The sequence below is a fragment of the Asterias rubens genome, chromosome 17, assembly GCF_902459465.1.
Source record: "Asterias rubens chromosome 17, eAstRub1.3, whole genome shotgun sequence".
Lineage (NCBI taxonomy): Eukaryota > Metazoa > Echinodermata > Asteroidea > Forcipulatida > Asteriidae > Asterias > Asterias rubens.
The window spans coordinates 5,944,321-5,962,780 of record NC_047078.1 but is presented as its reverse complement, the minus strand read 5'-3'; the positions used below and the strand labels follow the sequence as shown (position 1 = coordinate 5,962,780).

Genomic DNA, 18,460 nt, shown 5'->3' with positions numbered 1-18,460 from the left:
CACTAATTTCTTTCTACCAAGGGTTATAGGATTTATTCCAGTTTCAGAATAAAATACAATACAATAATACAATTATTACCCAGACGATCAATTGTTCCTACTTTATATAAATAATAACTGAATAATTTATTGGCTGTTATTTTCCCGCTTCTTTCTGGATCCTTTCCTTAATCCCTTTCCCCCTCTCTTTTTCTATAAATGGATATGTATTTGTTTGTACTTGTTTTATGCCTCTGAAGAAGGTCCGGATTGGATCGAAAGCTAAGGCCATCTACCCTATTCATTATTAATAATAACTGAATAATATAGCTAACCTAAAACTGTGATGAAGTTGTATAATGGGAGAAGTGCATGGTTGTAATTTTTAAGCATAATTAATTAAACAAAATAAAACCATTTGACATGCAACTTGTGAAAGTTATTTCTGTTTGTCTTAATTTAGAGAATTTATTTCAGGCCTTGCACTTTTAAGTTTTTTTGTAAACTGTCATACTGTGCTAGTAAATAATTTATTGTGCATTATTTTTACTTGCCCCCGGGACGCCTTGACGCAAAATATGAAACTTGTGTAATAATTACGGCAATGGTTGTAATGCGCCTTATCAGTATCGAGAGATGCAAGGTGCAGTGACAATAAAACATAATGTTTACACTGACATCCAGTGATAAGAAAGCAAAAAATAATAACAGTTAGGGAAAACATAACATGTATGGTTGTGAAGTGCTTTCTGATGCATTAATCTAATAGCGATCACAATCAGTTAGGTCAAAAATAAAGTTATAAAGCCAACCTTAAAACTTTGACCTTGGATAACTTGAGTAAAATCATTTTTGTTTTGTAATTTTTTTCCGAGATGTGTAATTAAAGTCAAACTTATTTTGAAAAGTTGTGTTTAATTTTGGTTACACTTTTGAGAGCCGTTGGTTTTGTCATAATGTGCACTAAGATGTCAAGATGGCATTGTTTGTTGTTTTAAACCAAATATACATCTCAAGTATCCAACAAGCAGAACATTTAAAACAATTTCTTTGGCTATTTTGCTTTTTGGATGGATCAATATGACTGAAATTTTGCCTTCATTTCCAAAAATTAATACAAAATATAATAATACTGTCATAATAATAATAAAAGTAAGAATTTATAATCGTAAATTTGTGTAATCTATCCTGGTCACAGGCCTATACTCGACTTTTCCTAGAATTGTAAACTCGCTACAATGCAGCTGAAACTATCTTTTTAAAGAAAGTATTAAATTTTATAATGAAGTACAAACAAAATTAAAATTCTTGTTGTATAAAAAACCCAAGATAGCTATATTATGTTAGGATTATTGAAACAGAAACCTCTGCAGAAACCCTGCTAGATTGCCCATGATGCAACATAATTTATGTTAAACTATGTTTTTACTCAGTACAACGACTTTGAAATTCTTTGTATGGAAGATAGGTTTAAGTTTTTTGGTGGACACTCCTGAGGGAGCTATAATTAATTGCCTTGCCAAATAATATGCCTTTTTATTTACCGTTTTAAATGAAATTTATCTGTGTGCTTAGGTTTAAACCAATGTTTGTTTTTTGTTGTTTCACACTTTTAGCTTTCCGTACGACTTCCTCACTAATTTCTTCACTGTGTTACCCTACCAAGGGTTATAGACACTCCTGGGGAAGCTATAATTAATTGCCCTGCCAAATATTACCGTTTTAAAATGAAATTTATCTGTTGTGTGATCAGGTTTAAACCAGTGTATGTTTTTGTTCTTTAACACTTGTACCTATCCGTACGACTTCCTCACTAATTTCTTTCTACCAAGGGTTATAGGATTTATTCCAGTTTCAGAATAAAATACAATACAATAATACAATTATTACTCAGACGATCAATTGTTCCTACTTTATATAAATAATAACTGAATAATTTATTGGCTGTTATTTTCCCGCTTCTTTCTGGATCCTTTCCTTAATCCCTTTCCCCCTCTCTTTTTCTATAAATGGATATGTATTTGTTTGTACTTGTTTTATGCCTCTGAAGAAGGTCCGGATTGGATCGAAAGCTAAGGCCATCTACCCTATTCATTATTAATAATAACTGAATAATATAGCTAACCTAAAACTGTGATGAAGTTGTATAATGGGAGAAGTGCATGGTTGTAATTTTTAAGCATAATTAATTAAACAAAATAAAACCATTTGACATGCAACTTGTGAAAGTTATTTCTGTTTGTCTTAATTTAGAGAATTTATTTCAGGCCTTGCACTTTTAAGTTTTTTTGTAAAGTGTCATACTGTGCTAGTAAATAATTTATTGTGCATTATTTTTACTTGCCCCCGGGACGCCTTGACGCAAAATATGAAACTTGTGTAATAATTACGGCAATAGTTGTAATGCGCCTTATCAGTATCGAGAGATGCAAGGTGCAGTGACAATAAAACATAATGTTTACACTGACATCCAGTGATAAGAAAGCAAAAAATAATAACAGTTAGGGAAAACATAACATGTATGGTTGTGAAGTGCTTTCTGATGCATTAATCTAATAGCGATCACAATCAGTTAGGTCAAAAATTAAGTTATAAAGCCAACCTTAAAACTTTGACCTTGGATAACTTGAGTAAAATCATTTTTGTTTTGTAATTTTTTTCCGAGATGTGTAATTAAAGTCAAACTTATTTTGAAAAGTTGTGTTTAATTTTGGTTACACTTTTGAGAGCCGTTGGTTTTGTCATAATGTGCACTAAGATGTCAAGATGGCATTGTTTGTTGTTTTAAACCAAATATACATCTCAAGTATCCAACAAGCAGAACATTTAAAACAATTTCTTTGGCTATTTTGCTTTTTGGATGGATCAATATGACTGAAATTTTGCCTTCATTTCCAAAAATTAATACAAAATATAATAATACTGTCATAATAATAATAAAAGTAAGAATTTATAATCGTAAATTTGTGTAATCTATCCTGGTCACAGGCCTATACTCGACTTTTCCTAGAATTGTAAACTCGCTATAATGCAGCTGAAACTATCTTTTTAAAGAAAGTATTAAATTTTATAATGAAGTACAAGCAAAATTAAAATTCTTGTTGTATAAAAAACCCAAGATAGCTATATTATGTTAGGATTATTGAAACAGAAACCTCTGCAGAAACCCTGCTAGATTGCCCATGATGCAACATAATTTATGTTAAACTATGTTTTTACTCAGTACAACGACTTTGAAATTCTTTGTATGGAAGATAGGTTTAAGTTTTTTGGTGGACACTCCTGAGGGAGCTATAATTAATTGCCTTGCCAAATAATATGCCTTTTTATTTACCGTTTTAAATGAAATTTATCTGTGTGCTTAGGTTTAAACCAATGTTTGTTTTTTGTTGTTTCACACTTTTAGCTTTCCGTACGACTTCCTCACTAATTTCTTCACTGTGTTACCCTACCAAGGGTTATAGACACTCCTGGGGAAGCTATAATTAATTGCCCTGCCAAATATTACCGTTTTAAATGAAATTTATCTGTTGTGTGATCAGGTTTAAACCAGTGTATGTTTTTGTTCTTTAACACTTGTACCTATCCGTACGACTTCCTCACTAATTTCTTTCTACCAAGGGTTATAGGATTTATTCCAGTTTCAGAATAAAATACAATACAATAATACAATTATTACTCAGACGATCAATTGTTCCTACTTTATATAAATAATAACTGAATAATTTATTGGCTGTTATTTTCCCGCTTCTTTCTGGATCCTTTCCTTAATCCCTTTCCCCCTCTCTTTTTCTAAAAATGGATATGTATTTGTTTGTACTTGTTTTATGCCTCTGAAGAAGGTCCGGATTGGATCGAAAGCTAAGGCCATCTACCCTATTCATTATTAATAATAACTGAATAATATAGCTAACCTAAAACTGTGATGAAGTTATATAATGGGAGAAGTGCATGGTTGTAATTTTTAAGCATAATTAATTAAACAAAATAAAACCATTTGACATGCAACTTGTGAAAGTTATTTCTGTTTGTCTTAATTTAGAGAATTTATTTCAGGCCTTGCACTTTTAAGTTTTTTGTAAAGTGTCATACTGTGCTAGTAAATAATTTATTGTGCATTATTTTTACTTGCCCCCGGGACGCCTTAACACAAAAAAAAATGAAACTTGTGTAATAATTACGACAATAATTGTAATGCGCCTTATCAATATCGAGAGATGCAAGGTGCAGTGACAATAAAACATAACATTTACACTGACTGTCATCCAGTGATAAGAAAGCAAAATAACAGTTAGGGAAAACATAACATGTATGGTTGTGAAGTGCTTTCTGATGCATTAATCTAATAGCGATCACAATCAGTTAGGTCAAAAATAAAGTTATAAAGCCAACCTTAAAACTTTGATACCATCGGTTGCAGGGATATCCCCCCCCCCCCCCCAAGAGGATTCAAGTAAACTGTGTTAATTCAGTGTCAATTCTCTTCCGGACAAATTAATGCTCAATGCTGGACAAGTTTCCATCTGGAAGCTGCTCGATTGTAGTAGGATATACAAATTCGCATTCCGACCGGCTATAATTATTAACATGCAAATCTTTTATGACTGTGTTAAATAGTGAATTAATTTTTCGAGGCGCCTTAGACATGACGGTTTGGGACATTAAGACATCTGTGAAGAAAAATTTGAAGATTTCTTCGGGTTTACTTTGAAAAAAACTCAAGTTAAATTTATAGTTGTTGCTCTATAATGGTTGTGTAACGCATACGGGCTTTATGTACAACTCTATAGAAAGCCTGCAACAGTTTGAAGCCGAACGGAGACAGAAATGGAAAGGAGAGCTCGTAGCTACTTCAAGATTTTGCGATTATGCCGGTGGGTGGCTATGGCCCCTATAATTATGAGTTTTAGTTGATTGAGGTGCCTAAGCATGCTTGTTTGGGATATATAGGCCTACGGGATACATCTGTGAAGACAAATCTGAAGATTTCATTAAGTTAGACTGGATAAAGCCTATAGTAAGGACAGGGCCCCCAACTCGCTTTTTTTTTTTCTTTTTCTTTTCAAAAATACTACACATCATTTTAGATTATCTTTTTACCAGATCGGTCAGGGATTATTGGCTATCATTCACTGTACGATCGTTACATATGACTTATTCTCAACGAAAAAGTGAATTTTTTCTCAGGTACTACGGACTCTTACAGGATCTACGGTGTACACGGAATTAGCATTGACTATCCATTTCTACACACAAAGCTAGCTGTGTCATTTTCAAACTGGAGGGGGCGCTGTTTTAAAGTAATTTCACGTGTTGGTTTTATTTTACGATGTATGCAGCCATTGAGTAAATAAATCGACTCTTTTTATCCGACTTGACGACAAAAAACAAGGTCGATACTAGTTTGCCATTGCAGAACACTAAAAAATAAATTGTCGAAGGGAAAACTGTAAAATACAAGTATTCGATACTACGGGATATTATTGCTGATGCCCTACCCGCAGTATTTTCTACCTGAAAATACACAGCAGAGACGCGTAGAAAATGGGCGGTTTGAGGCGTTTTTTAATAGCATTAATTTGCTGTATTTTTGCTGTCTCTGAAGCAGATGATTTCCTTGGCTGTGGTGGTTTCGTCAAGTCAGATGTTGAGATAAATTTTTCTCGCATTGAGGTAAAAAGAATATTAATTCATTATTTTTGCTGAGTGCTCGTTTCAATTCCATTTTTTTGTAATTTAAAGGGAAACCTCTCACAAGGAAATTGTGAACTTCTATTATCAGATTAATTGGAACATTTTAAAGGCATGAAGGGGTACCTAGAACTATTTCGGTTTCGTTCCGCTATCGGTTTCGTTTTTATCTCGCCAAAATTAGGCTCTATGTGTCCTGTGAACTCTCATGCCCCCGGGGTGGGGGCGACAGAAAATCCACTCCGCAATCTCAAAAATTGTTAAAAACCACGAAGAGTGTGTTCCCAGATGCGTGTCCATACGTTTTGTACACAGCACGGATTGGGTATTTTTTCTTTCCAGGACGAACGTGTGCAGATCATTCTCCACGTTTGTCCTGGGAAAAAAATACCAGAATAGTTGGGGACTGAATTACGGTAAGAATTTATCATTTTAAACAATTTTTTATATTGCGGAGTGGATTTTCTGTCGCCCCCCGGGACAATGAGAGTTCAAAGGACACATAGGGCCTAATTTTTGCGAGATAAAAAAAGAAAAAAAAGAAGAGATTTGCGATTCCAAAATTCATTGAACCAGTATCGTTATTGTCGTGAGAGATGTACGTCTGTGAGGTTACGGGAGACAATAGCGGAACAAAACCGAAGTAGTTCTAGAAGTAATGAAGGGGCACCAAGGTAATGACTAGATTGGGCACCATGGCCAATTGCTGGACTGGAGGTGCCGTGGCTTGTCTTGAGGTTGTTTTATTTATTATTGTACGAGCGAGAGACTGGGAAAATGTTTGTGTTGTGCTACTTTATTTTTCTGAAATTTAAAATGCATTTTATGTTTTCTCTTTGGTTGACAGATTAAGCTTTACACTAAGCAGGGTGCGTTAAAATACCAAACGGATTGTGCTCCTAACAATGGATACTTCATGATTCCAATTTACGACAAAGGAGATTTCATCTTGAAGGTCGAACCCCCATCTGGTTGGAGTTTTGGTAAGAAATAAAAAAAAAAAACAGAACAATGCCATATCTGACTTTCTTCATCTACTACCCACATGTACTTTAAACTTACCCTAATTATGTCTCTAAATATTAATTATGTATTTCTTTCTTTTAAGCACAAGAGCACAATGTATGGTTTGCGTTTACACCATGTTTGTGTCTACTTGCCATCCCCCAATTTCATAAAGCCTGTGGCGTGTAAGCACAAACATTTGCTTAGCATGAAACTTCTTCCTCAATAAAACAGGATTACTAACCAAATTTCCACGTGATTTTCAGGATAAGCAAACAACAGCTGAATGCCTGGCAGTATCAAGCAATATGCAACAAATGAAAATTTTGTTGGTAATCCTGTTTTTACCACCAACCAAGGAAGAAATTTCATGCTAAGCAATTTGTTGTGCTTACAGGCTTTATGAAATTGGGCCCAGGTAGATTTTGTTCTCTAGAGAAAGTCCTCTGTCTCATATTCTACTACAGTGGAGTAGATTTCCAGATATTCTAGAGACTCCTGCTTTTTAAAGGGAAGGTACATGTTGGTAAATACTCAAAACAAAATATATATTAACTTAACAAATTACTTGGTGACGAGCATTGGAGAGCTGTTGATAGTATAAAACATTGTGAGAAATGGTTCCCTCTGAAGTTGCATAGATTTTGAGAAAGAGGTAATTTCTCACTAAAATAATGAAAGCCAGACATGCCAGAAGTCTTATATTCCTATCTGAAAGCACACCAATTTGTCCAACAGGGGTGTTTTTTCTCGCATCTTCGACCAATTTAGCTCAAATTTTCACAGGCTTGTTGTTTTATGCTTATGATGGGATACACCAAGTGAGAGAACTGGTCTTTGACAATATTACCAAACATGTACCTTCCCTTTAAACACTACCTGGACAGAAGGTAGAAAATCGACTGGGACTACTTCTTTAGCTATAGAGGATCGTTATGTTTAAAACTTTACTACCGCGGATTGAGTTATTAATTGGTCTCCTAAAAAGAGCATCAAATAGCACTAAACCTAATCTTATCTATGACCTTTGACATTTGACAGAGCCCACTAGCGTTAATTTGCATATTGATGGAGAGACGGACGTGTGTAGCCGAGGAGAGGACATCGACTTCAAGTTCACTGGATTTATGTTCAGTGGAAAGGTAAGAACATGTTGTGCAAAAAAAAGTTAGTGACCTGGGCCCAATTTCATGGCTCTGCTGACCATCAAATACTGTGATTACAATCACCATTCTCCGCTTGCACGGCAGCACCAAATTTCTGCACTAGCTGTGTATTAAGCATAGAATGCCTACAAACGGGGAGTATATGCATGGGCACAAGCCAAAATTCCCCACTAACTTGTTAAATAGATATGCTTGACGTAAGGGAGAATTCCCTGCATCTGCAAGCGCTGATTCTTTGCTCACGGTAAGCATAGCCATGAAGTTGGGCCCTGATGTTTCGACTCTAGCAGAGTCTTTTTCAAAGGCTAAATGACAACACAACTCACATAGACAAGTACATATAGACCTTTTTGCAAATACCCATTGCGCAAGCACTAACTATTGATTGAGATGCATGCTGGTCTAGCTAGCTAGACCAGAGTGCGCCCTCATTTCACACCTAGTATCGAGTATTTGCGATATGGTCTATGGAAACAGAAGCAAGTCTTGTATTATTTAGTCTTATTATTAGAAGCAGTCAAGTGGCAATACAGGAACAGAAAGAGAGGGAGGCAAAAACACAGACAAAGCAAGGGGGTATACAAACAAATAAAAAAGACTGGAGTGGAGGGAAGGGGCTGGTTTGACCACACTAAGTTGGAAACTGAAAGTGCACGTTCAAAGGTGATAAGCTGGAGAAAAAGTAATTAATTGATGAATGAGGCGGACTAAAAAGGAGGTTATCTGTTGGGGAAAAGGAGAAGGTGAAGATAACAGTTTTTTTTAGTCATGTTCCTTTTTGTGAAATCCGGCACAAAGCCAAATATCATGGATTTAAAGGACAACATTTTCAAGCGCAGAAAAATAATGCTTAGCAGGGTAAACATGTTACCAGCCAAAATGTGATGTGATTTAAATTGTTCCTGACTGGTTCCAGAATAAATCTTGCTCAGCAGAATAAAACTGCTGCCCAAGCTTCATTTTCCGCTAAACTGTTATGTCATGAATGATGTCTCACATTGGATCTCAGCAAACCCAAAACGGGAAGGTCTTCGATCTCAATTCAATCTAGTAGTACCTCGATCCTCAAGGAAGTTTGGAGACCGTGCATTCTCCATCGCTGGTCCCCCGCAACTGGAACTCACTCCCAACAAACATCCGGAACGCTTCTTCTGTAGAACAGTTTAAAGGACTTTTAAAAACACATTTGTTTAATCGTTCCATCTTATGTGTTTTTGATTATGTCACTTTTTTTATTTTTGCTTACTATTCTTCATTCTCTTTTGGGTTTTTGGTTGCATTATCCCTAGCGATTTGTATCCTTTGGAAAAGGCGCTCTATAAATTTGGTTATTATTTATTTATTTATTACCTTATTTACGCAGGTACTTAGTAAGGGCCAGTTAGAGGGTCCTGCTGGTGTGGCCGTATCGTTACAGAAGAGAGGCAGCGAAGAGATCTTAATGCAGTCACAGACTTCTTCTGGAGGAGGGTACGTTATGCAATCCCTCTAGGATTATTATATGGCGTTTCTGATCAGCAGAGTGTGGGTTCGAATTCCCAGCCGTGACACTTGTGTCCTTAAGCAAGACACTTTTAACCATTGCTTCGTCCTTCGGATTGGACGTAAAGCCCTTGGTCCCATGTGTTGTGTAATGCATGTTTGTTTGTTTGTTTGTTTGTTTGTTTGTTTGTTTGTTTGTTTGTTTGTTTGTTTGTTTGTTTGTTTGTTTGTCTATTTTATTTCCATTCAAACAATCATACATACAGATAAATAATGAATAATGGTCAATACAAAATGTAAACGAACCCAGTGCACTTATCGAAAAGAGAAGGGGTTCGCCCCGGTGTTCCTGGCTGTGGCTGCTGTATTGGCCGTAGCACCTTGTAAACCCTTAAGGTGCTAAATAATTTGGTCTCAGAATTCATCACTGTATTTACCTATCTTTCTCAAAGTTTGTATATACTCAGCGCCTTGAGTACCTTGTTTGGTAGATATGTGCGCTATATAAGACTTCTATATTATTATTATTATTATTAATGATTAGATGATCTTCCCGTCAAGGAAACTCAGCAAACTCCCACAAGAAGATATAAAGGCATAGCTGGCAACAACAAATCTCTCTACATACAAACGTTGGTTTAACGTCTATGTTTATGATTTGCACAAATCAAGAAATTGTGATTCAGTAACTAGATGACAATACTTTATCAAATCATTGTAAAATCAGAAGTTCTTATAATGCATGTAACGCACATGAAGGCTTAATGAGATAAGAGCAACTATAAATATAAATATTAATAGTAAACTTGCGGGTACAACCATGGGTAAAAACTCTTTTGAGGGAGTGGTGGCTCTGAAAAGAGCCGGTTTGGTTTCGACGCTTCGAACAGTATACTCTGCTCGTCTTCAGGAGATGGTTTTAATGAGATGGTTTACAACGCCATTATCCTTGTTCATTATGCATACTTAAATTATTCCTTGAACTTTCTCAACTCTCTGTTGAGCATACAATCCCAACTGCTTTTAAGGGGTTAATCAAACACAAAACTGTGAGCCCTCTCATAATTCAATTTTTCTGTGGCGATACATGCGCATTAGGGGCCTTACGTAAAAAAATTGTAATAAATGGGGAGAGGGGGGGGGGGCGGATTTGAGATTAAAGATTTCAGAAACCATCAAGATACATGTATGTCCCTAGTTGCACATTAGAGCTTTTTAAACCAAAGATGAACAAATAAATACATCCACTTCAGAGGACCACGTTTCAGGAGACTGCTTGGAGTGTCCTTTGGGTTTCAATCTTCTGAATTTTTATCCTCTTTATCATCTTTCTGTTACACTTCAATAAATTGTTAATGTTTTTAACTATCTTTAGGTACGTCTTCAAGCAAGTTCTCCCAGGGGATTACATTCTCAAGGCATCCCATCCAAAATGGTCCTTTGTGAAGGTAGGTATTTGTACCAAATAAGGAACCGAATCGATTCCAAATCAGTAAGTCTGGGCTGAGAATGAATCAATGAATAAATCAATCAATCAGTCCGGTCAGTCTGTCATGTGGGATAGGTCAGTCAGTCGATCAGGTCAGTCTGGTTGGTCAGGTCAGTCTGGGCCCAGTTTCTTAAAGCCTGTAAGCACAAAAATTTGCTTGGCATGAAATTTCTTCCTTAATAAAAACAGGATTACCAACCAAATTTCCACGTGATTTTCTGAATAAGCAAAATGAATGCCAGTAACAAGCAATATGCAACAAATTAAAATTTAGTTGCTAATCTTGTTTATCGAGGAAGAAATTTCATGCTTAGCAAGTTTTTGTGCTTACAGGCTTTATGAAGTTGGGCCCAGGACAGTCAGTGAGGTCGGTCAAGTTGATCAGGACAGTTAGGTCAGTTAGGTCGGTCAGGTCAGGGTCTGTAGTCAGGCATGCAAGTTTTCCTTGGGTCCGCGGTTTTCCGCGTTTCATTAAATGGAAATCCACCGCTACAAAAAGAATTCTGAAAAAACAAATTCATAGAGACGCATGTTATTCTGGTACAGCATACCTTCTACACTATTTATTCGCAGTCTGACTCTGTAGTGTTTTTATTGCTTGTTGTATAATGGGATGCGGGGGAACCAGACGAAAAGGGTCAATACGTGGCTAGCTTCAGTAATAATAATAATAATAACCGTATTTATAACGCGCCTTTTGCCAAAGGATACAAAGCGCCAGGTATTATTACTGCAAGGAGTGGGGCGAATTTTGAGATATAAGATCTAATCCTTGAGCACCAGTACACACGATCAGTAGGAAAAAAATTCTCCGATGATGAGTTGCATGCCTTTGTAGTGTTGGTCCATCATTTCCAGGACATTCAGAACCTTTATCCATGTCATGTGATCATGCAACAGGTGGAGGACAAGAAAGCGACAAAAAAAAAATTCTTCATTTGTTGTTTACTTTTCTTGTAGCACGCTTTGCCAGTCACAGTAGCAAGGGACAGCAGCGCCCATGCTCCGTCCATAATCGTATCCGGCTATGATGTCACTGGTCATGTGATGAGCGATGGAGAGCCAATCAAAGATGTCCATTTCTTGCTCTTCTCGGACGCTGTTTCAAAGACGGTGAGTAGATTAATTTCAAGTAACCCAAATGTTTGCACTCTATTTAAATTAGTTTGGTTGATACTTCCATGTGGATGTGAATAATAATAATAATAATAATAACAATACAAAGCATTTATAAGGCGCTATACAAAGAAAAGAGCGCCTAACATTAACAAAGAAGGGCAACACAAGAACAAAAACAAAACCAGACCAACGACAGGCTAATAGAGAAACAAAAAGAGGAGCAAATTAGGATGGTTCTGGAAATAAAAATGTCTTGAAGAGGCGTTTAAACACGGCCAATGGCGCAGCTTCTCTCAGACTTGATGGTAGCGCGTTCAACAAGCGCGGTGCAGCAACTGCGAAGGCTGTGTCCCCGGATTTCCTTTTGGATCTAGGAATGGAGAGCCGGGTCAAGTCTAAAGAGGAGCGGAGTTGATGGCTGTGTGCATCAGAAAGTAGTCGATGGCTCTGAAGTAGTTTAATGTGCCGCTAATATTCAGTACGCACAGTTCCCAATAAAGACGTAAGAAAATTTCCGTCGCTGTCTTGATTCACACAAAGTATGAGCAAGGCTTAAGAACAAATTTATAAGATGGTGAGTAAATATTGTGGTGATTCCTTGAAAAGATAATGTTTTTTTTATTGATATAAACTCTTACAGTGCCTGCTTTTGTTTGGCTTGTTGAGGTTTTTCTTAATTGTTTATAAACAAATATCTATCACCAAACGAAATGTATCTTGCTGATTTGTGTTGCATCGGCACATATCCATAATTTACAATTTCCTCGTACAGGTGCCCTTTACCAAGGAGAAAATGCTTTGGTGCCACTGCGGCTTTAACAAACGGAGCACACAGGCCTGCTAGATGTAGTGATTTTTTTTTTTGAAGAAGTTCATGTAGTGTGAAACTCGGTCATGTTGTGTTTGTTTTAGTTCTGTGTATATTTGGTTTGCTGTAACACCATGTGTCTATCTACTTGCTAGGTAAATAGACCTTATGCATTGACGTCATCCAGCCGCCATCTTTGAGGTCAAACGGTGACGAAATAATCGAAACGCACATAGATTGGCCAATGAACAACCTCCTTTTGACCTCAATGCGGGGGCGCCGTACTGAAATGACGTCATGTGCATAAGGTCTATAATGTTCTTTTGCGAACTTGTTTTGCTATTATTCTACTACCGCAGGAGAGTAGATACTCGGGAAATTGGGAGATAAGACTTCTGAAAAGAACAGCCCTACTTATTAACTCTTTTATTTCCATTTTAGGATGTTAGCCAGTGTGATCCAGCGCCAGTTAAAGGTTACACCCACCCACAAGGGAAAGTCCCACTATGCAGCGTCACATCCAGTCAGCAAGGCCAAATCTCCTTTAAGGCTCTGCCCACGGGAAAATATACAATGGTAAGAAACATGTATGTCTTGGCTAAAATTCTGACGATTTAAGTTTCTTCGGAGCCGTCGTCCAAAGTTTTCAGAATTTTTACAGGGGGATTCGGATATTCTACTGATTAAAACGTTTTTAATTAAAAAACTATTTAACTGATCAAAGACAAAGGGGCTCAAATTAGGCTTGAGGATATTCGGGCTTGTAGAGAAGTCATTTTCATGTAAACAAAAATGGGAAGCATTTTGACTATATCTTGGATGGTATGGATAGGTATGAATATATATAAACAATGGTACTCCACAGCCTCTGGAACTGGGAGGCTGACACTCCCATTAGGCTTAAAGGGTATGTGTACTTTTTTTTAACAAAAAACACAGTGTCCACAGATATGCATTAAACTTACACAGTTTGAAGATTATGATAGTAGAAAGCTTCCCTTGAAATTTTACTTACTGAGGTGCTGTAGTTTTTGAAAAATTAGTAAAAGTAATAATTTTCGTCTCAGTTTTAGCATGTAAAAACGTATTAACCAGTTATGCTATGGTTTTGGTATAATATCATAACTGGTTAAGGTGATTTTACATGCTCAAATAATTTTGGTCTCATGAGACCAAAACTATTTTGTGACTTGTTTTATTCATTTCTCAAAAACTACACAACCTCAGTTAAAAATATTTGAAGGGAAGCTTTCCACTATCATTATCTTCAAACCCTGTAAGTTTAATGTAAATCTGTGGACATTTTGAAAAAGTACCCGAATCCTTTAAACTAAACAATAAAATGTAGCAGACAGCAACAAATTCAAGAAAAATAGAATTAGCTGTTGCAAACTGCTTACCAACCAAAAGGACCTGTGATTTAAATGGGGAAAAAAAAACAAGTTAAAGGATTTAACATTTAACTTACAGGGTTCAAAGTTAATGGTAGTGGAAAGCTTCCCTTCAAATATTACTTACTGAGGTGCTGTAGTTTTTGAGAAATGAGTAAAACAATGTCATGAAAATACGTTTGTAAATGCTTAAAATAATTATTGTCTCATGAGACCAAAATTATTTTCATGACATTGTTTTGCTCATTGCCCAAAATCTACAGCACCTCAGCACGTAATATTTCCAGGGAAGCTTTCTGCTATCATTATCTTCAAACTTTGAAGTTTAGTGTAAATCTGTGGACATTGTGTTTTTTGTCCTACAAAAAGTACATAGACCCTTTAATGGCCTTACTGCTTGACCACAAGCAGATGGAAGCAACAAATCTATTGAAGCAAATGGGAGACTTTCTGGGACGATAGAGGGCAGCAGACTTACCGGGTAAATCCATTGTTCTCAGAATTATGCGCATGTTCAGAACTACGTAAACAATGGAAATTTACCCGGTATGTCTGCTGGCGCCTAGCGTTGGAAAGTCTCCTATTGGGGGAAACATCGTAAAGTGATATTTTTATATATTTTTTTTTACACAGGTTCCATTCTACCAGGGTGAGCACATCACCTTTGATGTTATCCCATCATCCATGGACTTTCTAGTCAATCATGACAGCTTGACTCTTCAGGTAAGATTTAGGGGCAGGGCCAAAGATTAAAACTACAGGCCTCGGGTGGCTGCGGGTCCAGTCTCAAAATTTGAGCCCCGAGGAGTGTGATAATTGAATACATGTTGTCAACAGAGTGGGTTTGAGTCTGGTACTGGTCTAGTGCACTGTGGCATGTTGTGGCCGAGTGGTTAAAGGAACACGTTGCCTTGGATCGGTCAAGTTGGTCTTTGAAAAGCGTTTGTAACTGTTTGTTATAAAATGCATATGGGTAAAAAGTTGTTCTAAAAGTAGAATACAATGATCTACACAAACATGCCTCGAAATTGCACGGTTTTCCTTTTACCTCGTCGTCTAACACTGTCGGCCATTTATGGGAGTCAAATTTTTGACTCCCATAAATGGCCGACCGTGTTAGTTCACACAGTAAAAGGAAAACCACGCAATTTCGAGGCAAACTTGTGTGGATCATTGTATTCTACTTTTAAAACATCTTTCCAACCATACGCATTTTATAAAAAACGGTTACACACGCTTTGTATAGACCAACTCGTCCGATCCAAGGCAACGTGTTCCTTTAAGAGTCTCTGCCTGTAAGAATGTACCCAAGTGGTGATTCATCGGTTTTCAGATCTTCTTCTAAAACATTGTGTTTACAGGGAATGTACTATTCGTTTCATGAGGGCTTTTTGGCCAAAACTTTGATAACTGATAACTCCCAAACCAAAAGTGTCAGCAAACCAATATTTTGGATTTATTCGTTTGGTATGATGATGTATTACTCTAATTTTTTGGAAGAAGATCTGGGAACCCAAGAATCACAACCCCCCCCTCCCCCCTCCCCTAATTTGCTACATTCTTACAGGCAGAGACTCTTAAGAGCACCAAACTCTGATGTTTCTGATCAGCAGAGTGTGGGTTCGAGTCCTGATTGTGACACTTGTGTCCTTTAGCAAGACACTTGACTATTATTGCTGCGTGAAATGAAATCATTGTCTCCAATGAAATTATTGGGTCTGTAAGTGTGGATACGGATAAAGACACCAGCCTAGGTTGGAGGTTTCAATTTGTAGATGGTTGAGCTACTTAAGCAGTAAATACTGTTTAACATTTTTATGCTTAGTATAAATGAGCAGGCAGTCAGAAATCGTATATTATTATTTTGGCTGGTTTTTCTTATTCTGGTAAGCAAAGTTTTATTACGCTTAGCGACTTTGCGTTCTTTAGCGGCTCTTTGAAACTTTACCCAGGTAGGGTAATGAAGACGAACAAGATTGTATTGTGTTTTTAAAAATTAGCTTGAAAAGATTTAACAAACAAGCACTTGTTTAGTTTCACTTTAAGTCACATTTTTCTTCTTGTACTTTCTTGAACAGACAACATTCCGAGTGGAAGGATTCTCAGTATCTGGACAAGTCTTAGATGCTGAAGGGGTGAGTTTTCAATCCTATGACAACAACTATTTTTCATACAGCGCTTTATCTATGGGCATCTCAAACCACTTATCGTTATTTGTTTCTAGACAGGTTTTGAAAGTTTTTGAATTATGAGATCCAATTTATATATGACGACACAACAATCTTCACTTTGCTTTCACATCTTACGCAATGAATAAAAAGTGCTGCAAGATCGGCTGAGAATTTTCTGGTTTTTTATTTTGAGTGCTTTTGCGTTGAAGGCTCTAATCAGTTTTCTTTTCTTACAATTTGCTGCAATTTTCCTTTGATTTTGACTCAAAAGGGTAATCCTGTTGCCGGGGCAAAGGTCAAACTCCAAGACAGGTCAGAGGTCATCACTAAATCCGACGGTACATATGAATTGGAGAAGATCAAATCAGGGACGTACGTTTTATCAGCGAGCAAGGAGCACATTTTCTTTGAGGGGCAGACGATGAAGATTAATCCCAACACGCCTCGTCTTCCAGACATAATAGCCTCAAGGTAAGTAAATTATCGCGTAAAGGTCAGTTTCGAAGGTCACTTCTTTTACTCTTCTGTTAGACTCTCTCTACAGGGTGTCTAAAAAAAAAACCTGTACACTTCTGAAATGGCTGCCGAATAAAAAATATAATGATTCTGGTGGAAAACGTTTTGAATGTATGGATTGCTTATGGATCGAACTTTCACATGGCACTTAAAAGTCTGACAATAATTCATGATTGGGTGAGCACTGTTCACCTTTGTAAAAGGGTATGAAAATTAGGTTGTGCAGTAACTAGCCTTCCGCTTTGTGAGAGGTAAGTCCTTTGGAGCTTACAAAATTCACTCCAAGATTTCCGCTACTTAATCCTCAGTGAGCAGTGCTCACCCAAGCATGAATTATTCGCAGACTTTTTGGTGTCATATGACAGTTGAATCCATAACCTGGAGCTTACAAAATTCACTCCAAGATTTCTGCTACTTAATCCTCAGTGAGCAGTGCTCACCCAAGCATGAATTATTCGCAGACTTTTTGGTTGCATATGACAGTTGAATCCATAACCTGGAGCTTCCAAAATTCACTCCAAGATTTCTGCTACTTAATCCTCAGTGAGCAGTGCTCACCCAAGCATGAATTATTCGCAGACTTTTTGGTTGCATATTACAGTTGAATCCATAACCTGGAGCTTACAAAATTCACTCCAAGATTTCCGCTACTTATTCCTCAGTGAGCAGTGCTCACCCAAGCATGAATTATTCGCAGACTTTTTGGTTGCATATGACAGTTGAATCCATAACCTGGAGCTTACAAAATTCACTCCAAGATTTCTGCTACTTATTTCTCAGTGAGCAGTGCTCACCCAAGCATGAATTATTCGCAGACTTTTTGGTGTCAAATGACAGTTGAATCCATAAGCTATTCATACATCTACATGTAAACCTTTTACCCCAGAATCGTATATTTTTGATTCGGCAGCCATTTTAAAAGTGTATAATTTTTTTTGAGACACACGGTACCCCGGCTGCCGATTGACAAATGAGTCAAGTTTAAAACACTTTCCTACATCTACAAAGCTCTGAATGATCTGTCGCCAGTCTATCTGAAAGATTGCTCTGCCACCCATATACCATCAAGGGAAGGCCTACGATCGAACCGGGACGTTAGTCGTCTTACCATCCTGAAGAGTAACAAATGGATAGGCAATGGATCAAATAGCCAAACTTCATTATTAAGAGTGATGACCAAAGTGGAAAAACTGGGGTGAGGGAACACCCATTAACTATTTGTTTGCGTTTACTATGGGAGACTTTGGAATGCTAGTTGGCAGCAGACTTCCAGGTAAATTTCCATTGTTTACGTAGTTCTGAGCATGCGCACATTTCTTAGAACAATGGATTTTTTCTGGTAAGTCTGCTGCCACCAAGCGTCCCAAAAGTCTCCCATTATGGGTCCTTTTGATTGGTAAGCAGTTTGCAACAGCTTATTCTATTTTCTCATTTTTTGGATTGGTTCACAGTTTCAGCCTTTGCGGGCGCATCATTATCGATAAGCTACCAACAACACTGCCCTCTAGTGGTCCAAGAAGGGTTAGTCTCATCCCAGAAGGAGGATCAGCAAAAGATACTGTTTCCATGGCAACGGATAAAGATGGCGCTTTCTGCTTCAAGGTGAAACCAGGCAGTTATGTTGTGCAGGTAAATTGGTGGTT

General features: G+C 37.2%; 1 protein-coding gene across 1 annotated transcript in view; it reads left to right on the top strand.

Annotated features, from left to right (window-relative positions):
• The first annotated feature begins 5,481 nt into the window (after positions 1-5,481).
• The window catches only part of LOC117301441 (nodal modulator 1-like), a 33,763-nt gene continuing 20,784 nt past the window's right edge, over positions 5,482-18,460 (top strand). The window contains exons 1-11 of the mRNA XM_033785432.1: positions 5,482-5,652; positions 6,518-6,653; positions 7,717-7,817; positions 9,205-9,311; positions 10,699-10,771; positions 11,773-11,925; positions 13,181-13,315; positions 14,764-14,853; positions 16,209-16,265; positions 16,573-16,772; positions 18,269-18,446. Coding sequence (XP_033641323.1) covers positions 5,524-5,652; positions 6,518-6,653; positions 7,717-7,817; positions 9,205-9,311; positions 10,699-10,771; positions 11,773-11,925; positions 13,181-13,315; positions 14,764-14,853; positions 16,209-16,265; positions 16,573-16,772; positions 18,269-18,446 — 1,359 coding nt within the window. The 5' untranslated portion in view covers positions 5,482-5,523. The remainder of the gene's footprint in view (positions 5,653-6,517; positions 6,654-7,716; positions 7,818-9,204; positions 9,312-10,698; positions 10,772-11,772; positions 11,926-13,180; positions 13,316-14,763; positions 14,854-16,208; positions 16,266-16,572; positions 16,773-18,268; positions 18,447-18,460) is intronic.